The sequence below is a fragment of the Podarcis filfolensis genome (assembly GCF_964270895.1).
Source record: "Podarcis filfolensis genome assembly, chromosome: 10".
Lineage (NCBI taxonomy): Eukaryota > Metazoa > Chordata > Lepidosauria > Squamata > Lacertidae > Podarcis > Podarcis filfolensis.
In genome coordinates, this window is record NC_139612.1 from 19,306,054 (window position 1) to 19,333,539 (window position 27,486).

The 27,486-nt window shown below is 50.7% G+C and overlaps 1 protein-coding gene across 1 annotated transcript; it reads left to right on the top strand.

Annotated features, from left to right (window-relative positions):
- The first annotated feature begins 14,768 nt into the window (after positions 1 to 14,768).
- FEZF1 (FEZ family zinc finger 1) lies at positions 14,769 to 23,290 on the top strand. The gene is made up of 5 exons (XM_083574580.1): positions 14,769 to 17,170; positions 17,430 to 18,734; positions 18,900 to 19,034; positions 19,899 to 20,031; positions 21,421 to 23,290. Exons 2-5 carry the CDS (start codon positions 17,829 to 17,831, stop codon positions 21,717 to 21,719), a joined length of 1,473 nt encoding a protein of 490 aa, XP_083430706.1. The 5' UTR covers positions 14,769 to 17,170; positions 17,430 to 17,828; the 3' UTR covers positions 21,720 to 23,290.
- Positions 23,291 to 27,486: the final 4,196 nt, after the last annotated feature.

A 27,486-nucleotide genomic window follows, 5' to 3' on the forward strand; every position in this document is an offset into this window, starting at 1 on the left:
CTTTGGGCCACCCAGGTGTCACTGGACTACAATTCCTATCAGCCCCAGCCAGCATGGCCCAATGATGGATGATGGGAATTGTAGTCCAGTAACATCTGGAGACCCAAGGTTCAGATAGGGTGATCTAGTCTGACCCGCTACTCAAGACAGGATCCAACAGCCTTCCCCAACTTGGCTCAGGCCTGCAAAGCTCATCAGCCCCAGCTGGCAGAGCCAATGGTCAGGGCTGATAGGAGCTGAAATCCAGTATCTCTAGAGGGCACCTAGTTGAAGAAGCCTGAACTACAGCCTTCATGACGGGCCAGTTTCTCCTTACAAATCCCCAGCAAAGGACTGCCTGCCGCTTCCCTAGGCAATCCATGCCACTGTTCAACAACTCTTGATTCACTAACTTGCAGGAAGGGGCACTTCCCCTTTTAATGTAAAAAACAAACCAAAAACTATTTAATTTTTAAAAAATCCTCTTGAAATAAGATGTGAACTAGAAAAAGCGTGCACAAACTCTTTCCTTTGCTCCTACTTTGGGTGGGGGGTTTACACGTGGTTGCCCTATCACAGCTACCCTAAAATCCTGGATTTCTCCCTTGTCCAGCTGTCTGTCACTTCCGGCCATAGCAAGACCAGGCAGGGAGGGAAATATGGATTCCCAAGTTGCCCTGGAAGCTGGGCACCCGAGGTCGAGTGGGACCTTCCCCAAGGCAAATGAGGGGAGGTTGGAAGGGGATGCAGGGGACTCGACTACTCGCTTCTTGGCAGAGAAACACATGTTGGCAGGAGCAGCACCCGTGGCTCTAGGGTTGTTCTGTACAGGATGGAATGGGCTGGTTGTGGTGACTTTTTTTCATATGGTGCTGAAGTGACTTCAAAACAACCCATATCAGGGCTGCCATACGTCCAGATTTTCCCAGACATTGATGGGATTTCAAGGGCAGAACTGACATCCAAGGAGAATTTCCAAAAGGCATGTCTTGGATCTTAGGCAGGTCAATCCAAAAAATGTTTTTGGGGTGGTTTCCTTTTAAAAAGCTGAAAAACTTTGGGAGTTGTCCAAAAAAATAATAATTCAGCAGCTTTCGGGTTTCCCTAAAAAGTAAAGCTCAACAATTTTGGGGTCTTCCTAAAATGGCGTGCATTTGATGGGCAGCCAGCGGTTTTTTGGGTGGTTCCCTTAAAAAAAGCTCAGTTGTGCACACATACCCATGAATTTGTAGATCTGTCTGCACTTAGCTAGGTAAAGGTAAAGGGACCCGTGACCATTAGGTCCAGTCGTGACCGACTCTGGGGTTGCGGCGCTCATCTCGCTTTATGGCCGAGGGAGCCGGCGTACAGCTTCTGGGTCATGTGGCCAGCATGACTAAGCCACTTCTGGCTAACCAGAGCAGCGCACGGAAACGCCGTTTACCTTCCCCGCTGGAGTGGTACCTATTTATCTACTTGCACTTTGACGTGCTTTCAAACTGCTAGGTTGGCAGCAGTGGCGTAGCGTGGGTTGTCAGCACCCGGGGCAAGGCAAGTAATTTGCGCCCCCTAACCCATGGATTTGCGCCCCCTAACCCGTGGATTTGCCCTAACCCCAAATGTTGCGCCCGGTGCGGCCGGCCCCCCCTGCACCCCCCATGCTACGCCACTGGTTGGCAGGAGCTGGGACTAAACAATGGGAGCTCACCCCGTCACGGGGATTCAAACTGCCGACCTTCTGATCGGCAAGTCCTAGGCTCTGTGGTTTAACCCACAGCGCCACCCGCGTCCCCTGCACTTAGCTACTGAGAGCTTAAATACATGACCTTTCACACACCCTTTCCAACACACGCATTTGGAGAGGATCCCTAACTTGGCAGAGAGATAAAGATAGAGAAGACCTGAAACACAGGACAAAACTGTATCAATACAAGATGCAGAATTTTACATTGAAATACGGGGCAATCTTGTATCATACAGGACATGTGATCACCCGACCTCAGCCCCGCTGAGAAGCTGCGGATCAACCACAGCTGCCTCGAAACCAACGCGCGCCCAGCCACGAAGGCGGGCGACCTGCTCCCAGGCCGGAGCCCTTGGGCTCGGAGCTCAGACGAAAAGAGAGCCGCCAGGCCGGGTTGCCCTGCACCGACTCGGAAGGAAACTCCTGCTCCGCTTTTTGGCGCCTCGTGGCTGGCCCCAAAGCGCTTCATTCATACTTACCCGGATTCCCCGCTGAAGGAGACCCCAATAACCGTGGGGGGCAGGCGGGGAACGCGATGCGTTTACACCGCCATTCCCTCCCGTATGACGCCTCTTTCCAAGCCCACAGGCCAAGCCACGCCCGCCACGCAGCCATTGCCCTTTTTTCACACCTGAGCCTTGTTGGCTAAAAGGGCTTCCCAGGCGCAGGTGTCCGGGCAGCATCATCGCCGCCAGCTCTGCCGCTTAGAAATAAGCTCTCTTCTTCGATATTTCAGAGAGTCGGAGCATTTCGGATTCGGAAGTACCATCTAGGCCAACTCCCTGTAAGATCACACCTGGTTTTAAGAGCTAAAAAACCCAGGCGATCCTTTCCCGGGATGGAGGCTTCTCCTGGTGCATTCTGCGCGCTAAGGCGCAAAGCGCAGGCCCGGGCGGAAGCTCGTTAACGGAAACTTTCTGCTGGGCGATTTCAGAGACCAGCGGGTTTTTTATCCGCACCCTCTCCCCGCTTTCTGGAACCTCTTTCAGGACTAAAGACAGAAGGACTGTGCAGTTGACTTCCTCGCAGGTTGTCGGTGCTGCAGTCCTGCGCGCTCTTGGACGGCACTGAAACCAACAGAACCCGGTAGGATCACTGAGGATTGTGCTGTAAATCTCTTGGCAAATAATAATAATAATAATAATAATAATAATAATAATAATAATAATAATAATAATAATAATAAATAAATAAATTATTATTATTTATTATATTTTATTTTATTTATATCCCGCTCACTCTAGGAGGCTCCCAACTGAATATTAAAAATAGAATCAAACATTAAAAACTTCCCTAAACAGGGCTGCCTTCAGATGTCTTAGGGACAGGGGTGGCACTGTGGGGTTAAACCACAGAGCCTAGGACTTGCCGGTCAGCGGTTCGAATCCGCGCGACGGGGTGAGCTCCTGTTGCTCATCCCTGCTCCGGCTCCCTTGGCCAATAAAGTGAGATGAGCGCCGCAACCCCAGAGTCGGTCACTACTGGACCAAACTGTCAGGGGTCCCTTTACCTTTAAAAGTCAGATTCTGTAGTTGTTTATTTCCTTGACATCTGATGGGAGGGCGTTCCAAAGGGCGACCCCCTTATTTCTGAGCATCACAGTGCTTTCCCACCCACCCTTTTGTGGTTTCGTCTTTCCCCATACTACATCTGCAACCTTCACATATACCTGGTGCCCCCCCAACAAGTGAACTTCTGTTAAAGCAGGCAAGCCTGGTGAGAAACTATGCTGCCTGATCCCAAATGTCTGTGTATACCTGTTTGTTGGGGGGTGCTAAAATGCTTCAGTCACAGGAGCCCACTTGAGAGAGCCCCAAAGTTGATGGGCATTGCCATTGAAATGGGGTGTGCCGCATCTTGTGGTTGATTTTGTGGGGGCAGGACTTACTTGGGGCTCCAAATATTTTATTCAAGAAGGCACCTGAAATATACTCAGAGTCGCAAGGTGATTTCATGTTCTTTATTCAGCTCATAGTGGTGAGGAGGAAAGAATGGATGTCCCCTCAAAGCATCTGCTTTATATACATTATTTACACAATGGGCTGCACATGATTGGCTAATTCCGGAATTCTACTGTAAGCCAATCAGGTTGTGGATTCACTTCTATCTGGAGCATGATTGGGTGGTTCCTGCCAACCAATCATACTGCTGCATTGTTCTAGGACCAATCAGACTGCTGCCTTTTGGATCCTATTGTTCTAGGACCAATCAGACTGCTGCAGTTTGGATCCTATTCAACTCAGTACATAACAGCACCCTTGCTTTGATCATTTTCTTTCTGTGTTATTACCTTTTATCTAGGAAGTGTGCATGGTTTTCCCCACCCCAACCTCCATTTTATCTTCACAACAACCCTCTAAAGTAGGTTATGCTGAGAGACAACAACTGACCCTAAGTCACCCAGCATAGCTGAGAGGGGTTTTGAACCCTGGTCTCCCAGGCCCTAGTCTAACCAAAACTCCTAATGACTACACCACATCAATGAGAGGAAGGCGCTCTGCAATGCCCAAAGGCCTTATTTTTTCTCATTATGGCCCCACGTTCCAAGACTTGACTCTTAGAAACAGGTGTGAGGGCTGGGGAAGCCAAGACCCAATTAAACCAAAGATTTATTTTCTCTGCCCACAAAGAACCACAGCTTTCAAATGGTTGCTCATATGCATGTTTACTCAGAAGCAAGCTCCGCTAAAAAGAGACCTGCTTCTGAATGAATGTGCTTTAGGTTTCAAGGTTTTACTTCATTGTCCTCAATGTTATGCCCCTTTTCACAGGCTTCTGTTCTAGAGCGACTGTCTTTTTTCCTCCCTTTCTGAGCTCTTCTGTCTTTACCGTTGGAGTGAAAGGCAGAAAAGTAGCAATAGGAAACATTTCCAGGCATGGATATGCAGAATTGAGCTGGTGAACCTGTTTAATTTCTGCGTGAGAGGTGCCCTGATCAGTTAGCTATCTTTGTATTTTATTGATAATTAGTAGTTGTATGCAAGTAAGATGTTGTTGTTTAGTCGTTTAGTCATGTCTGACTCTTCGTGACCCCATGGACCAGAGCACGCCAGGCACTTCTGTCTTCCACTGCCTCCCGCAGTTTGGTCAAACTCATGCTGGTAGCTTCGAGAACACTGTCCAACCATCTCGTCCTCTGTCATCCCCTTCTCCTTGTGCCCTCCATCTTTCCCAACACAAGGGTCTTTTCAAGGGAGTCTTCTCTTCTCATGAGGTGGCCAAGGTATTGGAGTAAGATAAATGGCCTTTAATTACTGAAAGTGCTCTGGGGAGGGGGAATGGCTCTTATATATTTGCAGGGGGCAAGGGAGCATCTTAGGCTAAGAAGATGTTGCTTCTTCGACGAATGGAGTCAGAGAGAGAGATGTCTGCCTCCCCTGAGGTATTTTGTTACCTGCACAGGTGAGGCCTCGCCCACCTCTGGTCACATGCAGAGGAAGTCTCTCCCAGCCCGGGAGGAAACAGGAAATTCCAACTGGCTGGTCCAGACACCCTCTTTTTATGTCCCCTCTAGGAATGTTGTATTTGACTGCTCTGTGTCTCACATCCCACGGGGATGTGGGCATCCCGTGTGGCAGTGGCATGATGGGATAGAACAGTGGCTCCCAAAGGGTTTGGCATGCCACACTGGTGTGGCAGGAGAGGTTGGCAAGTGTGGCAGGAAGCTGCATTGTTGAATACTTTCTGGAAGTCAAGTGATCATACTATAAAGTCGTTGTATTCTGTGTGACCAATCAAGCACTTTTTTGTTTTCCAATGCATTTCTTGTCAATTGAAAAATCGGTGTGGTGCGAGCAAATGTTTCCTCGGAAAGCGTGGCCCAGAAAAAAGATGCTGAGAACCACTAGGACAGAAGGATCCATTTCCTTTCTTCTGGCCCTACAACTTAAGGGCATATTATTTTCCCTTCAGCTGCTAATGCCACCTCTTCTTGACATCTTGCTATAGTAATAATGCTATACAAGGGTTTCTGTGCCAGTGGAGGAGGAAGAAAGGGCAACCTCTGATTTTGCAGCAGGGACAATGAAGTCATGAAGCCATTTGCCAATCCTCTGCATGCAAACTAAATAAGCTTTGCTTAGAGCGAAACCCATCAAACGAGGTACACAGATGAAGAGGCAGGTGATGTTACTAGATGTGCCTTGGGGGTGAAACTCTGATCCAGCTCTGTCACTGGAAGCCCAGGGAGCAGGGCCGTCTTAAATATATCCATGACGCCGTGGTACAAAGATCCCTCCGGCGCTGGAGTTTCCCAGAGTTGCTGACCTTTTTACGGCGCTGCTGGCAGCTTTGTGGGGCTGGAGAAGGCAGCCAGCGGCTGGAGGGCGGCTCCTCCGGCAGGGAAGAGGCGAAAGGCTCTGGGCACAGCGCTGCTTCAGTGAGGCGGGCAAGGGCGGCAAGCTGATGCTGGGAGGCGCTGCATCCAGCCTCCGCCTCTTCCCTGGTGCCCTCCAGAACTTGGCACCCTGGCACCCCGTGCAACTTGCTTCTATGGGCCAGGTGGCTTCAGTGGTTAGAAGCACCTGCTACAAGCTGTGTGAGGTGCAATAGCTACAGCCATTCATTGACCAAGAGAGTTTGTCCACAGTCGTTTAGACCAGAGCTTTCCAAACTGTTCATGTTGGTGACACACTTTTTGTACATGCATCCTTTGGCGACATAGTAATTCACTTTGCATTGTTTCGCGACACAGTAAGACTCTGCCAGCATGCAACACCGCTGCTCAGAGATGTGCACTGATTGTCCAATTGCTACTGGGCCAGGTTCAAGGGTTTACTAATCGTATATAAAGCCCTAAATGACTTGGGACCAGTTTTGTTGCAGGATCAACTTACAGTGGTACCTTGGGTCACATATGCTTCAGGTTACAGACTCTGCTAACCCAGAAATAGTACCTCGGGTTAAGAACTTTGCTTCAGGATGAGAACAGAAATCATGCTCCAGCGGCGTGGCGGCAGCAGGAGGCCCCATTAGCTAAAGTGGTGCTTCAGGTTAAAAACAGTTTCAGGTTAAGACCTGACCTCCGGAACGAATTAAATTCTTTACCCGAGGTACCACTGTACTGTATAAATGCCCTCTTGACCACTACAATCTGCCAAACCGGCACTGTTCTAGGGGCCACATAATACTTGATTAACATGTGTCATAAATTTATATTTTGGTGTCGCAGCACCCACACTTTGGAACTCCCTGTCTATTGACATCAGGGAGGGAAGTACAGTGGTACCTCGGGTTACATACGCTTCAGGTTACGTACACTTCAGGTTACAGACTCCGCTAATCCAAAAATACTACCTCAGGTTAAGAACTTTGCTTCAGGATGAGAACAGAAATCGTGCTCTGGCGGCACGGCGGCAACAGGAGGCCCCATTAGCTAAAGTGGTGCTTCAGGTTAAGAACAGTTTCAGGTTAAGAACAGACCTCCAGAACGAATAAAGTTCTTAACCCGAGGTACCACTGTACCTTCTCTACTCTTCTGGGTGCCTGCTTAAACATGCAGACATGTAGAAGTTACATGTGTTTTTATTTCTTTTTAGCTCCTGTTGATCTTAATCATTTTTTAATATTTTCCGTATATATTTTTATCAACAATTTTTATATTTTCAGTATTTTTAAAGTTTTTATATATTTATATTTTATAAAATAAACCACTTAGAGATTTTTCTCTCTTTTCTGTAAAGCGCTTAGAGATTTTCTTACACTCAGGCAGAATGTAAGTTTATGTTAAATAAAATAAAATGCCACTTTTCTTTTGAACGATTAAAAAACAACAACACCCTTTGTTATGACCAACCAAAATGCCTTATGATAGAGAGCAAGCCTTTGTGTCTTCTAGAACTCTTTATCAAGCAAAGCAAGAAGAGTGCGTGAGAGAGAAAGCTTGGTTGGAATTGAAGTCATCATGTCTGCATTAGTCAAAAATTCATTTTTCTAGTATCGTCTCAGAAGAGCTGTGTCTCGGGGTTGTTGAGAGGAACACCTGCAAGTCAGCATTTGCTATTCACTGATGTGTGGCCATTCAAGGGAGTGTTACATTGCAGCCAGGATTGCATCTGTTGTGTCTAGATGCAAAAGAAGAGGAAACTAGAAGCCTGATAAGGAGGACTGACCATCAGCCAGAACCTGTGTTTGGAAACAAGCCCCACTGAGTTATATTAGGGTTTTACCACCTAAAGCTATGATTTTCCCAGTAGTGATGTATGGAAGTGAGAGCTGGACCATAAAGAAGGCTGATCACCGAAGAATTGATGCTTTTGAATTATGGTGCTGGAGGGGAGACTCTTGAGAGTCCCATGGACTGCAAGAAGATCAAACCTATCCATTCTGAAGGAAATCAGCCCTAAGTGCTCACTGGAAGGACAGATCGTGAAGCTGATGCTCCAATACTTTGGCCACCTCATGAGAAGAGAAGACTCCCTGGAAAAGACCCTGATGTTGGGAAAGATGGAGGGCACAAGGAGAAGGGGACTACAGAGGACGAGATGGTTAGATGGTACAGAGGACGAGATGGTTAGATGGTACCAGCATGAGTTTGACCAAACTGTGGGAGGCAGTGGAAGACAGGAGTGCCTGGCGTGCTCTGGTCCATGGGGTCACGAAGAGTCAGACACGACTAAACGACTAAACAACAAAAGTGTGCTGAGCATTTCACCCTGAGTTGTGAGAGCTGCTTGGTTTAAAACATCACTCCTCAATACCTCAGCCTTCCAGCTTTGGCCCCACCATATTCACTGGGAGTTGTCACATATGCCTGCAGAGAACATCCAATCCTTGCCTGTTTGTTAGGGAAGGATTGCAGGGAAGTTCCCGCCCCTTTAATTGTTGTGTCAAAGTCTAGCATCGCATTTGCACCACGCTAAGTCTTCTTTAATACGCCTAAGCATTTGAATGGTCTGTCAGTCTGTCTGTCTCTCTCTTGTTCAGTGAACGTTTTTTAACTGCTTGCTGTTTTATGGTGATTGCTTTGCGATGGCCTCATTATCACTTCATAGGAAGCAATTCATGAATTAAATGAAATATCTCAAAGCCATTTCACAACACACACATATATACTGTGTGTTTAGGTACTAATGCATATATGACAACAATTTCATAGCCAATACAGAGTCAACAAGCTAATTGGGTGGCTTGTTGAAGGATAAATGTCTTCAGCAGATGCAGAAGACATAATAGATGTCTGATATATAACAGGAGAGGGTACCAATTTTATGGAGGGAGGGAGGGATGTGTTTTTGTGGGGGTTGTTTCGTATGATCATTTAGTTATCACTGTTTTATGTTTGAAATATTTGTTTACCGTGTAAGGTGCCTAAGACCTTTGGGTACAAGGTGACTTGTAAATCATAATCATATTTCAGCAAGTGTAGAAATCCCCTCTCCTGCATACCTGGTAAAGGGACAAGAGCATGGTCACTTATTCAGTGAATCCATCACCTAGAGTGGCTTTAGACTAGAGAGTGGCTGGCAGTGAGCAGTATCCGTGAGAGAGTTGTTATTGATACAGGGGATATTGACAGAAGTATACTTGACCTGAATATTCCCTGGGAATATGACATTAGCAGGGTTGAGACTGGCATGGGAGTTACTGACAGTCATAGCTGATCCCTTGATCTGCACCGCGTTTACTTGGGAGGAGGTGCTATTGATCTCAATGGAATGTGCTGCCGCGTACGGATGTCTAGGCGACATCATGGGGACCAGGAAAGCCAACTTTAAATTACATAAGCGATGCATTAATGCATTGAAAACCGGCTGAGATCTTTTAAGGCCATGCTGCAAGACCCACGTCAGCAGCCAGCGCTGGTCCAGAAAATGTCCTGCTACTGCTACCTTTCAGATGCCCAAATTGCAGTGATTTGTTACAAGACAAGATGATAGCAACTCTCATTAGCGTGGAGGTTCCTGGCCGCAGAGGCCACTGATTGTGATATGGGTGATTTATTGCCCCAGGGTCCAAAATAATTTGGTCAGCCTTGAATCCTATGAGGAGGCATGGTTTGCTGCTCCAACTCAGGCAGAACAAAATGTATTGGGTGGGAGAGGGGGATTTTTTGAGCAGGACCTGGGGGGGGTCTGAGTTCCCTTCCCTTTTTTCAATTAAATAATTATTTTATTTATTTATTTTGCCTGGGGGTGCTGGAATATACACCCAATGCCTGAGCCAAAAACCCACCCGTATCTGTAATCAAAGTTGTGACAATTTCTAATCCAAATTATTAATAATATCTTACATTTCGCCTCTGGCAGGGGGTGGTTGGTCTGGCACTGTCACTGGGCTGGTAATAAGCAAACTTATTGGTGAGTTCCCCCACCTTTTTCTCCAGAAAAAAGCACTGGGAACCCCCTTTAACATTATTTTTTTTTAAAAAAATATATCGTTAGAAATAGAGCAGGTTTTTTGTGTCAGCTGACATTAACGATGGGAATATTCCATCAGTTCTGACTTGAAACATAAATTAGTGGCCCGTATGTCTAAATAGGTATCCGAGTGAGAATGACGATTATAAATGATGCCTTCAAACGTTGGAGGGCAGTGACATGTTCCGCGCCCTGAGCAGAGGAAAATGAATGTTGGTTCTTCTATAAGGGCTGGCAGGGCCGATTTCTGTTGTCCACGCTTCAGCGTTTGTGACTTAGTGATTTAGTGCCATCCACAGTTTCATGAGCACGCCATTTTATTTTATACACTGGCTGAAAGTCCTGAAGTTTATTGTCCCGTGGATCGTCATTTGTGTGTGTTCATGTGGTTTCCCCCCCCCCCCCCCACCGTCTCACCCCTTTGTCTGGAGCCCAATCTCTAAATCTCTCCGGACGGCTGCAAGTCTGAGTTCATGCTCACGCTTACGCGGAACCAAGCGCCCAAGGAAAGACGTCTTTTGCAGGCTCTGTGGTCCGGCTTGGTTAGCAGGTGGTTCGTGAGGGGCTGGGTTTCCAAAAGCGCAGCAATCGCTGCATCGGCTCTGTTTAGTTTGCCTTTCAATCCTCTCTGGGTTTCAGAGCCTTTTGCGAACGCGCGTCTGGCGACCTGGGCCTGACAGCCGTTGATGCGCTCCGAAGGCGCGCCTGGATCAACCGGGGCAGGTGAAACCGTGTCAAAAGCGCAGACCTCTCTCCCGCAGCTGGATCGGGGTAACAGGGCCGGCGGTTCACTGTGGACTCTCACACATTCTGCAGGGGGGCGAAATACACACACTCTCTCTCTCTTACTTATTTGCAACAGCGGGATTGCTTTTACCTTTATTCTAGAACTCAGATGCAAGTGCGTAAATTCAGCTCGCCTTTCACAATCAGATACACATATTTTAGCGCACGCAGCGCTGAGTTTTGGTGTTTTTCTTGGGGGTTTTTTGTTTTTGTTTTTTTGCTGCTGCTTTTGATAGGACTTATTTTTCACCATACACTTCCACAGTGGAGCAATTCTTTCCCTGAGCTGGACAGATGGAGTTCAGGTGCAGCGTTCAGGCTTGCCAGTTTCCTCTTTGACGTGGACGCGGCGGACTAGACGTGCGTTTCTGCTGCCTTTTGACTTTGAGAGAAGGCGAAGGCGTCTATTTCTTGCTTTGGTGGAACTGGCTTTCCAAAGGGGGGGGCAATAAATACCCAGCCACCCACCTCACCACTCCTCTGTCTCGCTGAGAGGCTGGGAACCTTGCAGAAAGTTTCCTCTTGCTGCCATAGCCCAAGGTTATTGTGTGGAAGATTAGAATTGGGCATGGGCACCCGGAATTTATTTTTATTTCTGGGAGGGGGCAAAGTAAATACTTCATACAAACAGCTAAAAGTTTCTCCCTAAACAAATGAGAATAGGGCCTTGCCCATTTGCCTCACATCTCGGGTTCTACAAATCCTAGAAACGTCCTTTTATTCAGGCATAGGCAAACTCGGCCCTCCAGATGTTTTGGGACTACAACTCCCATCATCCCTGACCACTGGTCCTGTTAGCTAGGGATGATGGGAGTTGTAGTCCCAAAACATCTGGAGGGCCGAGTTTGCCTATGCCTGCTCTATTTTAATAGTTTTTATTGACTGCATTTCTATCCCACCTTTCCTCGAGGGGGCGTACAGGATTCTCCCGCTCTCCACAACAACCCTTTGTGGTAGGTTAGGCTGAGACACTGGCCCAAGGTCACCCAGTGAGCTTCCTGGCGAGTAGGGATTTGAACCCTGCTCTCCCAGGCGCTCTAACCGCTATCCGCGCTGTCTTTAGTAATGGGGGGGGGGAATGCCCCCACCAAGTGGGAAAAGGCGGTTATGCGATCCTTCACCAGAAGCGTAGATGTCAAGTTCAGGTTACCCCCTCGGAAGGCGAGGTCTCGCCCACACCCTGGGCAGAAAGCGGCCCTTCCGACTCGACGGGGCGCGCCCCTTCGGATTCCCAGCTGCCCGCGATGGGAAGCGGCGCGAAGCTCGTGCCTTTGGTGATATTGGCGATCTAATCGCCTCTGGGTTCAGATATTGCCCTGAGGTTGCGATGCGTTTGCCTGCTAATGAAAAGCCCAGAGGGAGAGGGCTTCGACCACAAGTAAATGTAAGTGAGCAAGAAAAGCAGAGGAGAGAGAGAGAGAGAGAGAGAGAGAGACGGCGTAAAGCGAGACACAACTTCCGTGCAACCATGCAACAAGAGAATGTTAGTTCTGGGTGAGACCCGTTGTGCTCACTGGGGCTTATTTCGGAGTCAATCTGGCTGGACTCAGTCTGTACGTGGAGCGCAGATAAAGCTGCTTTCCTCTTCTCTCCCCCTCCAGGTTACATAAGATACGTAATTTAGAAAGGCGCAGGGGGGCGGATAACAAAGGCTGTATTTGGGTGTGTTGAAGGGCTGGGAGTTCAAATCAGTTCTAGTACTCAGAACGAATTCCGACGTTCAGGCTTCTTTCATTCGAAGTCAGGGGTTCCCAGACCTTTCTGCCCCACAGACCACTTGAAAATTGCTGGGGGGTCTTGACGGACCTTTCTGCCTGTTGTAGCAGCCGCGGCAATGCGCTCTGTTACAAGCTGTGCGATTTTGCATTGTCCGTGCTTCTTCAGTTTCTTATACATTGCAGTTAATTGCAGACTCCAAATTGTAATACAATAAAATGCAATACTGTCTTCGACCCTAAATTCACAGGCATGTCCTGAGTGAAGCTTGTCTCGTGTTCCAATGGTAGGTTGCCATATTTCAAAAAGTAAAATTCTTGAGCTTCTTTAAGGAAACCACCGACATTGTTGAGCTTTTATTTTTGGGAACAAACAAAGAAATAGTGATATTATGCCTTTGGAGCTGCTTGCGCTGCTTTTTCCATCGGGATTTTCCTGGCATTTTGCCAATTCGGCAAAATTTTCCCCCGACGCCATTTTTACACCCGAAAACCAAGACATCTCAGGAATTTTCCTGAGGTATGGCAAGCCTAGTCAATGGCCACAGTTTGGGAACCTCTGTTAAGTGTATGTCTTTTGCACCAAACTCCACTTGGCGGATCTGGGCAGTTCTAGCTTTCTTTTTAAAAATAAAAAAGTAGATCCCTTTAGTCTGAAACCCTCCCATCCGTCTCCTAAAAGATTCGCTTTAATAGGGGCCCATCTGCACTAGACATTTAAAGCATTATCTTACAGCTTTAAACTGCTATGGCTTCTCCGCGAGAATCCTGGGAACTGTAGTTTGCTAAGGGTGCTGAAAGTTGTGCAGCAGTCCCCTCCCAAAACTACAATTCCCATAATTTCCTGGCAAGAGGGATGTTAAAGCACCATAGGAAACGGGAATAGGAGTCTTCTGACAACTCTCAGCATGCTTAAGGAACTAGAGTTCCAAGGATTTTTCGTGGGAAACTGATTGTTTAATACTGATTTAAATGTCTAGCGCAGATGGGGCCTGAATTATTCTCTCCCTGAAACGGGGAGGGTTTTTCTGCGACCTTAAGCACCCCTGGCCTAGGCTTCAGGTCTTCCTCCCTCGTTTCTTCCTTCCCTTGGAAGAAGATTTGGGAGTTCGCCTGATTTGCCTGCCCAGGAGAAGCGACCCGCTCCTGGTTTGAGCTTGGGTAGAAAGCACATTGCCAAACAATCCTTCTCTGGGCCTTTTCTGGTAGAATCTGGCGCTACGTTTCTCTCCGGATTCTCTAGCAGAACTGTAAGGATGTTATTGGTGGTGACCTGGTGACCGGGTCGCTCTTTAAAACGTCTGCACCTCACATCCTCACTGATGAGTCAGACTCATTTGCTTCCTCAAGACTCTGGGCAATGGGCACGTATTTCGAGATTCAGTAAAGAGACGGCTTTAGGATAAGAGAGCAAACGGATTGACGGGTGAGGGAGCGCGCAAGTCGCGCAGCTAATCCACTGGCTCCGTCAGACCTATCTTCCGAGGAAACATTCATAGGATGGAAACATCTTATAGTTGTGGTGCCTTGAAAAACCAAAGGCATATATAAGATGACAGGTTTCGCTTCCTCCGATGCAGAAAGCTACGATTCTTTAGGTTGAGAGCGAGCCGGGCTGGACATGATGGGCCTGAACTTGCCTACGATCCAGCTGCAATCCTATACTGTCAAGTTCTTACGGAACCCAAGAGGATTTCCTTTTCAATCAACCAGCTTAGGATGACCACGCGTGACTGGAATTCTGCACACTCGCGCAGAGCGATCCTACGCACTTAGAGTCCCATCTGCTTCCAGGAGGGACTTCCTCCCAAGTTTATGCATTTAGGGCTGTTGCCTAACTTTGGAGGGTTTCAAGGGCAGAAGTGCTTCAGAGAAGCATTCCGAAGTAACACTGCATTGTAGCGTGAATTCGGCTTGGAAAGGGAGATCTTTTCCCTTCCAGGTGACACTTTCCATTTCAGCCTAGTCTGTTCTCTTTACTCTCTGGCTCTTTCTCTCTCACACTCTTTCTTTTCACTGTAAAACCAAACACCGGAATCCGGCGCTAGATTGCCCAAACTCCTCCTCGGTCCGGCGTTGTCTTAACGGCAGAGCCAGTAATTGTCGCTTTGGGACCAGCTTTCCTACGCTCCAGCGACGACGCGGCGTGTCGTTTCGCCTCCTCCCAAACACCTGTCAGAGAAAAGTCGATCTCAGAAAGACCAGGAGCGAGCCAGCTGCTGAGGCGCTAAGGAAGCGAAAGCTTAGCCTGAAATAGTTCCCAGCCGAGGGGTGGAGCGCAGGAAGCGAGGAACCGAATCCATCCCCTTTAAAATTCGACGGCGAGGGATTGATGGAGGGCGCGGCGAGGTGCCACAGAAGTAAATGGGGAGTCGGGCAGATAAGATATTTTTATTAAATAATAAACAGATAAAATATAATAGGAGGAAGATAAGTGGCCAAAATGTTTCCTTGTCGCCCAGGTGAGCCAGTTCACCTGTACGCTGAAACCAGCCTGGTTTGCCTCCTCGCGCCACAACTGCGCCCGTCTGGCGTCTGCCTCGGGGGGCGAGGGAAGGGAAGCTGAGCTTCCCTCGGGGGAGAGAACTTTTGCGCCAACCCATCTGCTGTGGGGAAGGGATCCCAGGGAGAAAAACCCCACCTCCCCGCTGGAAGGGAGTAAATCCAGGACTCATTGGGCGTCGAGGGGGAAAGGGCTTGCCGCGTCTGTTAGATCTGCACGGTCTTTCGACGGATCCTAGCTGACGCGGAGCTGCCCGCGAGTGCAGTTAAAAGTTAGGGAGGGGGATTCTGCTGTGATATATTTAAGAGGCCAGCCTGACGATGGTGGTCGCGTGTATTCTAGTTGTGGGGATGGAATGAGGAGGGGGCGAACCGTGTGCGCCCCCTCAAGCTCCTTGACGACAAAGGGTGGGGTAGGCATGCAATAAAGGAAGGAATGAATACATAGAATTCTTATCCCAAATGCCCTTAAAAGAGAAGCACCCGCAAAAGGCTTTGCGGCATTTCTCCTGTGGGGCACGGGACCAGCCACTCGCGGTGGGCATGGGACGGGTATGTGGCAAGGAAAGAAATATTCCACGCCTCTCTAGTCCCACTTGAGTTACAAAGCACAATGCGTCGCGATCGTTTTTGGAGCGTTTGTAATATATGTTGGTGGTTTGTTTGTTTTTTGTTTTTTTGTCCAGTACAATCTGTGGGTGTTTTCTTTTTCTTAATTCTTTCCTTTGTGCTGAGGATGCTGTGAAGCTATTAGGAAACATTGGATTTAATACACACGACAAACGCTTATTCTGCTGCCCGTTTGCGTCCTCTCGGAGGAGGAAATCCAGGCCCGCGCCTTCCCCGGCCTGTTTACATAGCCCTTGGCCCCGGGGACCGAAAGAGAGATTTGTCGTTAATTAGTGGATCATCTGAAAGCGGAGAGGCTCCAAACCAATTTGGCCCGAAACGGCCCTGTAATAGCCCTGCAATTCACTTCCTTGGGCTCGTTCCAGATTTGAAGGGTGGAGGGTGTCTTCCGACGGCAAAGCCTCGCTGGCTCCCGCCATTCAGCCGGAGCTGGCTACGTTTAGCAACTCACAAGCGAGAGAACCGGGATCTGTTTCTCTTTTAAACCTAAGAGAATGCGCGTGGTTTCTGTTTCGTTGATGAAACTGGTTTAAAGCTAAGCGCTAGTTTGTTCCCGGAGCTCTGAAAAGTACCAAAAGCTCCGAAAGGTTCCTTTGAAGGAACACCTCGCTATTTAGAGCACAGCGAGGCTGTGTTGCTAAGCAGCCTCTAGAAAGCAGGTTGGACTGAAAGCCCAGTCTGAGGTGAGGTGGGGAAAATGACTCCAGAAATTCCCTTACTCGCTGGGTGAGCAATCTGGAGCCATCAAAATCGACGGCGGTGGGGGAACCACCTCTTCCTCGTTGATTTCAATGTGATCTCTCACTGTAGCCTCCCGAGTTCTCGCTGGGACAGCTGACCTCTGGTTTTCGCGCTGGGCATTTTGCCGTCTGTCTCTCCCCACCCCCAATTTGCAGTGGTTGGGGTCGCCCTTGCTTGAATAGCTATTGAAAGTTTGGTCTTGGGCGCGAGGCCATCATCCTCAACGCTCCGGAAACCTGGGTCTCCCCGACGGCTTCCTCCTTTGCATCCGGCTTGCCCGTCTACACTGGGACGCCCCGTCTAACACCCGCTCGGAGCTGCAGCCGCCGCCGACAGCCCCGCGCTTTTCCTCGGGAAAGCGAAGCGTTTTTGTTTCTTGGGAAGGGCGGCGCGTTTGTCAAAAGGCCAGGCGTCCAAAGGACTACCTCCGAAGTGGCACCGAGAAAGGAGGGAAGGGAGGGAGGAAAGAAGGAGCAGACCCGGGGCAGAAGCAGAGCAGCCAAGACGCGCGCCCAGGTGCACAGCGCGGGGATGTCGGCCTGGGCTGAAACTGACAAGCAGGCAGCGCAACTGCCCCTCCTTTGTCCGAGAGAAGCCCGTCGCTGTGGCCCCCCAATTTCCCTGATTTAGAGGTCACGCCGCGAATTGTCTTTCCTTTTATGATTATAAAGGAAAAGATGATGTCATTTAAAGGCAAACAAGACCATTGATCTGGAGGCCTCTGAAGCCTGTGTAAGGTAAGGAGACTGGGAATAATAGGAGGGGAGAGGAGAAGGAGGGGGAGACCCAGAGGCGGAGGGGGAGGGGAGAGCCACCTCCTTCCCTCTGGGCGGGGGGAGGAGGCGGGGGAGGATCGGGCGCCAATGGAAAGTAGCCTCCTGATCTTGGGAGCGGGGAGGGAAGGGGGTTCCACTTTCCTCCCCCCCCCCCTTCTTCTCCTAATGCCTGTTGGAAGCGAATTGAGCAATTATCTAGTTTACCTTCTCCTCTTGGAAGTTAACGATTGGCGGGATCGTGGCTGCTGCTATTGACCCAACACTTTCCATTGAGAGAGAAAACGAGGGAGAGAGGCGAGGAGGAGCAGACAGGGGCGACCGTCCCCCGCCAAAGGCGCGCAGAGGCGGCGATGGGCCGGCACGAGTCCGTCGGGATGCGCAGGCTGGTGCCGCCGCCGGCCGTCGAGATGGAGAGGCAGCTGTCGGCGGTTCTGGAGGCGGTCCAGACGGCGAGCGAAACGGCGAGGGCGGCAGCGGCGGTGGGCTTGGTGTGGGCATCGGAGGACGAGGCATCGCGGGTAGCAGCAGCCGCGCGGGGCTCCGTCGGCTCCGCTCAGTGAGCGGGCTGCGGAGGGGCAAAGGCAGCTGGAGAGGCGCCCAGGCAAGCGAGCGGCCAGCCATGAACAATAGCGGCCAGCCGCCACAGCAGCAGCACCCCCCGACGGCTGCCAAGAGCCTGGCCGCTCCTCGAGCCAACATGTTGAGTGCCTCCAAGCCTTTGGCATTCTCCATCGAGCGCATCATGGCCCGGACGGCCCCGGAGCCCAAAGCCCTGCCGCTGCTGCCCCACTTCTTGCAAGGAGGGGGCCCCAAAAGCGCCGAGCAGCACCTCAAGCCGCAGCAGCAACAGGCGGAGGCGGCGCTCAGCCTGGCATCTTCCATCCCTTGCATGATCCCTTTCGTGCCGCTGGCCTACGAGCCCTTAGCCAAGGCGGGCTCGGAGCCCAGGAAGCCCCCGATGGACCCGCCGCTGCCGCCCTCCCCCTCTTCTTCCTCGTCGGCGGCGTCTTTGAGCTGCGCGCTGAGCCTCAAGCCGCCGTCGGGGGACCTGCAGCCGCTGCAGCAGCACTACAAGCTTGTCCGGCCCCGCGTGGTCAACCATTCCTCCTTCCACGCCCTGGGCACCCTGGGCTACTTCAGCCGCGCCACCGAGCCGCCGCAGCCACCGCCGCCGCCGTCGGGCCTCAGCCTCCACCCGGTGGCGTCCTACTTCCTAGGCTCGCCGCTGCACGCCTCCTCTCCCGCCGCCTTGCACGCCCCGACGGCGCCCAAGGCCTACCTGGCTGAGAGGAACAAGCTGCACGTGTTGCCTCCCGGCCCCGACAAATACCCGACGCCGGCCTTCAAGGATTTGGCGCACGCCCAGCTGCACAGCGCGGCAGCCGCAGCCGCCGCCGCAGCTGCCGCCGCCGCCGCGCACCTTCTGGCCACCGACAAGCTGCCCTTCAAGAACGTCGGGGCGGACTTCAGCCGCGGCTCGCCCAGCGCCAAGCCCAAAGTCTTCACCTGCGAGGTCTGCGGCAAGGCAAGTGCCGGATCCGGCCCCTCTCCCAAATCCGATCCGCCAAGGCGGCCGTCGAGGCTGCTGTTTGCTGCGGCTGCTGCGCTGGCTTTCTCGCGCACCCTTTCTAATCGCGTTTCTTGTCTCTTTCTGCTTTCACTTTCTGACCCCTCCCCTTCCCCCTTCAAGGTCTTCAACGCGCACTACAACCTCACGCGCCACATGCCGGTGCACACGGGAGCCCGGCCCTTTGTCTGCAAGGTCTGCGGCAAAGGCTTTCGCCAGGCCAGCACACTCTGTCGCCACAAGATCATCCACACCCAGGTACCGACCGACCGCGCGCGATCGCTCGCTCTCCCTCCGCTCTGCGCCCAGCAAACGCGCGGATTTTCCGTACCGCCGCGTACAAAGCCAGCAGCAACGCGCGGCTCCCACCCGACGGCTCTGCGCCGTGGCTCTGCAAGCCTCCTCCCTTCCCGTCCCTGGTCCGTCGAACTGGCCAGCATCTGCCTCTCTCCCTCTGTCTGAGTTAGACTCTTCTGCCTCCTCGACGTGCGGAATGTTTGTCTTCTGGAGGCAGTAACTGGAAAGCGAGCTGTTCGTCGTGTGTGTGTGTGTGTGTGTGAGAGAGAGAGAGAGAGAGAGAGAGAGAGAGAGAGAGAGAGAGAGAGAGGAGGGGGGAGAAATACTAGTCTTTTCCCCTTTCTCCCCCTCCCCAACAATAGTGCTTGGGTATTGTCCCCTAGACAGCCACCTCTCCAAATTTCCCTTCTCTCCCTTTTCCCCACTGCTGCCTCTCCGTCGGCTGTTTATTTCACTAGGGCCACCATCCTGAAATGCGCTTCCTCGGAAGTAAGCCCGACTAAACTCACATCCCACCAAGCGCGATTAGGCTCCGAGTTCCAGCTTCGGTATTCTCCCTCCCCGCAACCCCGCGCGAGTCTCCAACAGACTTGAGGGGCGCTCGCCGCCAGAGTTTAAACTTAACAGGACGAGGCCCTCTCGGGTAGCAAAGGAAGCTGATCTTCTTTCCAAGCGAAAACAGCACCTTCCACCCCAGTTCTTGCTGTCCTGGGGGGTGGGGAAAAAGAGAGCCAGGATTGTGCCCCGCTTGGAGAGAAGCTGCAAAACGGACTGGCTTTTGATTGCGTTTGTCTCTCCTTAAAATTTTTAAAAAATAAAATACAGGAGAAGCCTCATAAATGCAACCAGTGCGGGAAAGCGTTTAACCGGAGCTCCACGCTGAACACGCATACGCGGATCCACGCGGGCTACAAACCTTTCGTCTGCGAGTTTTGCGGGAAAGGGTTTCACCAAAAAGGTACGACTCTGCATTCGATGGCGTCGTTGTTGTTTCAGCGCGCGCGCACACCCTTTTTTCCTCCCGTGTCCAATGTTCAAAACGAATATGCCAAAAAAAATTAAAACGGATATCAAACGGATATTTTTTAAGCGTGTCAAAAATGTTACGCCAGCATTATTGTTTGTGTGAGCTCGGAGAGTTATGTTGCGGGAAGACGAACGGAGGATCCCCGCTGTTATACAAAACCAGGAGCAAAAGATAGAGAGAGAGATATCTATTTAGCTTCTCCAATTGTTGTTTTTCTGAGATGGCCACTTCTGTTTAATTGGGGTGAGGGGCAAAGCGTTAGTGTGGATTTAAAAACGCGAGAACGATTGCAATTATTGTGAGGATAATTGGGATTAACAACTTAGTTTGTGCAGGTTTATGCGGAAATAAGTGCCACTGATTTCCGTGGGCTTGCTTAGAAATAAGGCCGCAATTTCCTGAACCCAGTGGGACTTACTTGTGAGGCGGCGCGTATATTATTGAAACCCAAGGCAGCGATGTCTTGCACTCTTACCTGGGAGTAAACCCAGTTGAGCTCGACGGCACTTATTTCCAAATAAATGAACTATAGGCTTGCAAGTGTTAACCCGAGTCTTATGAGAGTAAACTCCGAATATTCTGCACGGTTCTGTTTGTAGATGCAAATTGCAAAAAGAAAACCCGGATCCACAACGCACCGCTTCGGATTAAGATGGTTCCGCTTCGCAGAGGTGCAGGAAATTAACATTCCCATCTTAAATATTTATTTGTGAAGCAAATCTTTAAAAATAAAAATCGTAGATTTTGTTTAGTACCGCATTGTGGATTATTCCAGTCCTAATTTAATCCACCCCAAAGCGGTTTGATTTCGCTGGCTAACGATTTTATTTTATTTTGGATGAGGGAGAAGGAGAGGAAAGGGATTTAAACCGCTTTATTATTTGGAGTACCCCGGTTCCTGAAGGTCAGTCTGGAAGTCAGTTCACGGAATTTTGTCCAAATAAGCGGCGTTTTGGATCTGGGCACACAAATCGGCTAACCAGGAGCGTCCCAAATTTCAGTTTCTTTGGATTTTGGTGTCTGTGTGTTTGCGTGTGTGGTTTTTCGTTCGATTGCTTGTTTCGTTCTTGTTTTTAAGTAGAAAAATTTTAAAGAATTTGAATTCTTTCGACGGAATGGACTCCGGAATGCCAACCGAAGATGTTAACCCGAGCTAGTTTTGTGTTGTTGTTGTTTTTTGTTTATTTGTTTGTAGCGGTGGGTGTGGGTGTGCGCGCGCGCTTGGGCTGTGTGTGCTTGGGGGGGCGGGAGAGGGTCTCCCCACGTGCCTCACTGAGCGCCTCGCCCTGTTGTTTGTGTCCCCCCCTCCCCACCAAACAGGAAACTACAAGAACCACAAACTGACGCACAGCGGCGAGAAGCAGTTTAAGTGCAATATCTGCAACAAAGCCTTCCACCAGGTGTACAACTTGACTTTCCACATGCACACCCACAACGACACCAAGCCCTTCACCTGCCCCACCTGCGGCAAAGGCTTCTGCAGGAACTTTGACCTCAAGAAGCACGTCCGCAAACTGCACGACACCAACGGCAGCGGCGGCTCGAGCGTGGCTCCCTCGCGAAGCGCCGTCGAGCCAGAACTGCAGCCGCCGCAGCCAATGCTGCTTCACCGCCCGTGAGGCGCACCGCCGCCGTCCGCCCTTCTTCTGCATGCACTTCGACGGCGGTCCGCGCTTCTCCCGCGCTCCCTCCAGAGAAAGCCGTCGGGGTTTTCTTCCCCTCTGGGACTGCTGGAGAAAGATAGAGACAAGGAAATTGCTTTGGGTTGTTTTTTCTCTCTGCCCCCGACAGTCGGGGAAAAAAAGACTTGCGTCTCCCCGCGTGAGCCGGGGAGCTGGTTTTGAGAAAACCAGGACTAATGAAACGTTACTTCGGGCTTATATTTATTGAAAAAGCTGGGTCGAGACCCGGCCGGGAAGTCTGCCTAGAGTTGCCAGGTGCTCACCTCCAAGAGGGGTGCGGGGAAGAGACCCCCTTTTGCTATGAAAATCCCCTGTCCTTTTTTGAAAAGGCCCCTTCCTTTTAAAGGACTTCCATTCGCTCCAGAATTTCTTGCAGCGCCCAATTGGTGTCTCTTGTGTGTGAGAGAGTGTGAGAGAGATTTTAAAGCGTCGCCCCCACATCCCAAACTCTGGGGTATCCCTTGCTCAAAGGAGTCCTTCTAAGTACCCTGCCCCACCGAAAACAGCGGGAGGGGGCGCTCCCTTTTCAAATGCCACCTTCGACGTGTGCCATTTCAAACTTCAGCGCGCCCGGCGCTTTATTCAGCGGCTGTTAAGTCTCGGGTATTTAAATGCAGGATTCCCTGCCTAAGGTTATCCAAATATAAACACTAAGCTCGGGTTCAGCAACCGGTGGCAAGGGTTTTCTAGCTGGAGGGACGCTGACTTACGTCGCAGGCCCTCCTGTCCTTGTCGCAAGGCCCCAGTCCCACCCATCTGCGATGCCCCGGGAGCGCGACTGACCTTTCTTGGGAAGAGATCTGCGTCCTTCCCAAAGTGGCAGCGGCCTTCCAGCGGGGATCTCCCCTTTGCAAAGAGTCGCCTTCCCGCCCCGCTGTAGAAAACGGAACCGGCGTCTCTTTAAAGTTCAGCGGTGGCTCTGCACTGCAAGGACGGCCCCTCGACGGTCCGGAAAGCGTCGCCCCACTTGAGCTCAGCTCCACGGTCGTGTGTGTCACCTTAATTCAGAGTGTGGGTCGTCTAACTCTGTGCGTGTATGAGAGAGAGAGACGCCTTTTAAAATATAGCAGACCCCTCCAGTCCCTCCTTTGGCACGGAAGGTCTCCTCCTTGAAGGGATGCGTCCCCAAGACGACCTCTTGTTCCCCGACATCCAACAGTGTGTTATTTTGGGCTCTGACAACCCTCGATATTCATCCCTCGAATTCGGTCGCTGTATATAGAATAACAAACCCCTCCTCCCCGGAAAAAAGTGTGTCGATTGACTTTGCCGGCTGGCTGAATCTCGGATTCTCGATTTCCCCCTTTCCCCGACGGTCTTCTCCCTCCTCCTCCTCCTCCTCCTCCCTCCCTTGTGCCTCAACCCCAACCATCGCCAAGCCTCCTCTCCTTCGTTATCTCTTGTGAATGGGGACGGGGTTGGCTTCAGTTTTGTACGGATCTGAAATTCCCGGTTGTATTTTTAAAAGAATTATTATTATTATTATAATTATTGCACGTGCCAAAAAAAAAAAAAAGACTTGGTGGATCTGGTGGCAAATAAACGGGCGAACCGCCCCTTTCAAGCAGAGTGCGTTGGCTCTTGGCGACTCGAGGTGGCGGGGAGGGAGAGAACGGGTCGTGGATCGGCACCAGGGGAGCCGCTTGGCCTCGCCGTCGGAGCTGCGAGTCCTCCCGGCCGCCGCCCTTTGCTTGCGAGGCTCCTCCCGACGCGAGTGTCGTCGAACTGCCAAGCGCTCCTTCCTGTCCGCTTGCCAAAGCGTTGATCCAACTGCTAAATACTTTAATTAAGACTCGGGGGTAATTAGTTCGGATTGATCAAAGCTCAGCGACTCGAGATGATTCGCGGCCAGCCAGAGCGCGCGTCCCTCCTCCGCCCCTGTTGACGGAGAGGCTAGAAGGAAGCGTGCGCCATAGCGCGCAGTCGGGGGACGGCTTCCCTGATCTCCCCCACCTCCTGGCGACTGCAGGTCAGGCAGGCCTGGGAGAACCCCTCCCTCTCCCTCGGCCTCAACCTGGGCCTGGCAAATGGGGCGAAAGAGCCCACCGAGGGCTCCCACTCTCGCACCCTCTGGATCCATTCCGGATGACTTGGGGTCGCCAAAGGAGGCAGCGAAGACTGTGGATGGCCGGCGCGCCGCGCGTTTAAAGCGCATGGCTTCCTCTGATGGGTGCTGGGAACTGTAGATTATCAAGGGTCCGGGGACTTTGGGCGCAGGGAGGGCTAACCAGGGGTCAGCAACTTTTTCAGCAGGGGGCTGGTCCACTGTCCCTCAGACTTTGTGGGGGGCCGGACTATATTTTGAAAAAATAAATAAAATGAACGAATTCCTATGCCCCACAAATAACCCAGAGATGCCTTTTAAATAAAAGGACACATTCTACTCATGTAAAAAGACGCTGATTCCCAGACCGTCCGCGGGCCGGATTTAGAAGGCGATTGGGCCGGATCCGGCCCCCGGGCCTTAGTTTGCTTATCGACGGGTAGACTGTAATTCCCAGGAGCCGCCCCCCTTAAATGCAGCCAGCAACGGGGAAGTCAGGAGGCAGCGTTTCCTTTTCTCACAAAGGTCGAGAGCTTAGAGGGTTTTTGGCAGCCAAGAAACAAGCCAGAGGGTCAGAACCAGTCCGCTGGTGTGGATCTATTATAATTATTGTTACTATATATTTTTAAGTAGCGCCCGGTGTATTCTGGAATAGGAGGGCATATAGGACGGGAGGCAGACGGCTAAAATACGTCTGGCGAAGCGAGTGGCAAGAGAGCAAATCAAAGGCCAAAAGGAAGAGAGAGAAAAGGCAATGGGGGGAGGGGAGCGCCCCATGGCAATTGGGGGCGGGTTCTCGGTGGGGCTAGGCGGCCTTTCACCCGTGGCCAATGCAGGCCTTGGGTTGAGGGGGCGTCCCTGACGTTTTGTGTTCCCCGGAGTCTCCCGCTTTCTTTGCGAGGGGTTATATATAGGCAAGTGCCTGCGCGCGTGCGCGTGTGTATCCAGACCAGGTTTTCATAGAAAATCACAGAATTGTAGAGTGGAAGGGACCCCCGGGGTCATCTAGTCCCACCCTCTGCAATGCAGGAATCTTTTGCCCGACGTGGGGCTCAGATTTTGTTTTTTGAAGCCCTTAAAAAAGAGAGAAGACGCTTCCTTTTCACCCCGGAAAAGAGCAATGTGCAAAATAATAGTGAGCATAATCGGTGTGATTCGCATGCCGTCGAAGGCGAAGCTCTTATTGATTCTAATCACCCTCGATGGCGCCCGACGTCATTAGAGTCATTAGCGCCGCTTCGTCTTGACAAGGCGCGCTGCCAGGAGGCGACGGGGCGGCTGCCAAGTTTGTTGGCTTGTTTGTTGGGGGGGGGGGAGCTCGCGATACCATTTTTCTTCCTACGAGCTCCCCCCCCCCCCCGCGCGCTTTTATACATTTCCCGACGTGATTTATATACTATATAAATCGGGTGCTATTTAAGCGCCGGTGGTGGGCATCGCCAAACAAAAACAAAACTTGGGTTGGTCAGAGAGAGAAATCTTATCAGAAGTTCCCATCTCCCTCCTGCCAAATAAAAATAAGAACGGGATTAGTAAAATTTCACCAAGCTGAACAGAGAAAACAGTTAAGGCCACGGTCGTCCCTAACCGCCTCCCTACATCATTCCCAGGTAAATTTCCTTGGAAGCCACGAAAAAATGATTTTCCATGTAAACTTGCTTAGGATTTGGGCGGATGCCACTAGAACGATTCTTGTTCAGCAAAGGACGCAGCATCGTCGTTGTTGGGATGGTTAGTAGAGAAGCATGATTGTTATTTTAGATTTAACAACAAAGAAAGATCTATAGTTTTTTGGGGGGTTGTTTTTTCCCCCAATAAAGGTTTTTTTAAAAAATTAAAAAAAAATCCGACCAATTCTCTTCTTCTTTTTCGAAAAATTTGAAGAAATTGGAAAGATAAAATAGATGCATGATTTACTGTCGGTTTCTTCTTCTTCATCATCCTTAATCATGCATCTGTTGTTATTAAAATTTTATCACCGTTACTCATGCATTATTATTATTATTAATTAATTAATTAATTATTATTAAAACCCCATGTTCTTTGGCTACAATGCTGCCATCTAGAGAATCCGCTCCTTTTTCTTTTTTTTTTGCCGAAGCAAAGACCCGAGCCCTTTTCTTTCGGCCCCTCGAAGGTGCGAGGCTTGCTTTTCAAGCCAACCTCGAAAAGGAAACCCGGCTCCGGCTCCGCGGCTGAGCCGCAGTCGCTGGCGCGCCTTTTTGCGCAACGCGCGGCGCGTTTTTTCCTAGTGGAGGGATGCTCGGATCGCCACCCAGGCGCCCGCCATCTCCTCCCCCTGTCACTGGCAGAACTGGCAAGCCTGTTTCCTTCGCGGGCAACTCTTGAGTGGGGAGAGCGCGGCGTTTTCCGCGGCGCTGGTTTTTGTTTTATTAAAAAGGTTTTGCTCTCGGGAAGCGTTTTGGCCGCACAGAGTGTGAGGAAGTGGCGCTTACAATGCGACCCTCTCCTCCCGTTACTCCCGTAGGCCAAAGTGCACAGGATCGCAGCTTTGCGCGTGATCCTGACGAGGATGATTTGAGAGCAACGCGTCTAAACGCAATATACTTTTGTTCCCTCAGCCAAGCAACCCAAAGCAGCAATCGCGCGCTTGGCTCTGGCGTCTCCTCCAAACACCGACCTGACCGATACCTGCTTGGCTTCAAAGAAGGGGGTGACCTCCTGTAACTGCAGCAGACCATGCCGTTGCTGCGCGTTAATTCGAATTAGCTGGTGCCTCTCTCTGGCCAACCCGCTCCACCAGTTTGGCGCGCATCTCCAGTCAAAGGATCAGGGCAAAGGATGAGACCTTGCGCAACGGCTTCTAAGGGCGCAGAGGCTCAAATCCGCATCATACAATGAGTTGCGGGTGCTTCCTGGGAAGGAAGCTCTTATTGGTTCTCTCGGGGCTTACTCCCGAGGAAGCGAGCGGTGCCTTGGATTCATCTCCGATCTCCGATCTGCGCTGCATTTGCTTTGCTGTTGTTGAGATTTATTTCTTGGGATGAGGAAGAAATATATATATATATATATGGCATTATTTCACAGATCGGATTCCTCCCATCCTTTGACAGGGCACATCGGCTCAAAGGACTGGCATTGGATAATTTAAATACTGTATCATCCTTTTTACTTTATTGCTGATTTTTTTATTGTTTCCATTGAAGAATAGTTCAGTCAGCAGAACCTGAGACTCTGAATCTTGGCCAAAAGTTTTCCGTATTGCAGAGGGTTGGACTAGATGACCCGGGTGTCCCTTCCAACTCTACAATTCTGTGATAACTGGGAAGGTGTGTGCCGTGGGATTCAGCTGAGCTCGCGATTCCAGCTGCAGTGCAGTCCGCTTACCTGGGAGTAAGTTCCACTGAACTTACTTCGAAGGAGACGTTCTACAGGGGGAGGTTTTAAGGAACCAAACCTGACTACACAGTGACATCCTGCGAATGACTCCTAAGTAAACGTGCAGAAGCTCGGGCTGTAAGAGAGGTTCGGTAGCTTTTAGGATTCGCTGAATCGGGGCCAAAAGGCTAGAGTTGCTTGGCCACATGCAAACGAGAACCTGGCTCTTCTACCTTGAAGGAAGTTCAGCAGCTGCACGTGACAACAATATGTACCTGCTGAAATTTTGCCTTCTGCATGTAACTATTTAGGGGCCTCCGC

Coding starts and splice junctions, on each gene's coding strand:
- FEZF1 (XM_083574580.1), top strand. CDS start 17,829: ATGAACAATAGCGGCCAGCCGCCACAGCAGCAGCACCCCCCGACGGCT. Junction 19,035..19,898: donor ACAAGATCATCCACACCCAG/GTACCGACCGAC, acceptor AATAAAATACAG/GAGAAGCCTCATAAATGCAA. Junction 20,032..21,420: donor GAAAGGGTTTCACCAAAAAG/GTACGACTCTGC, acceptor CCCACCAAACAG/GAAACTACAAGAACCACAAA.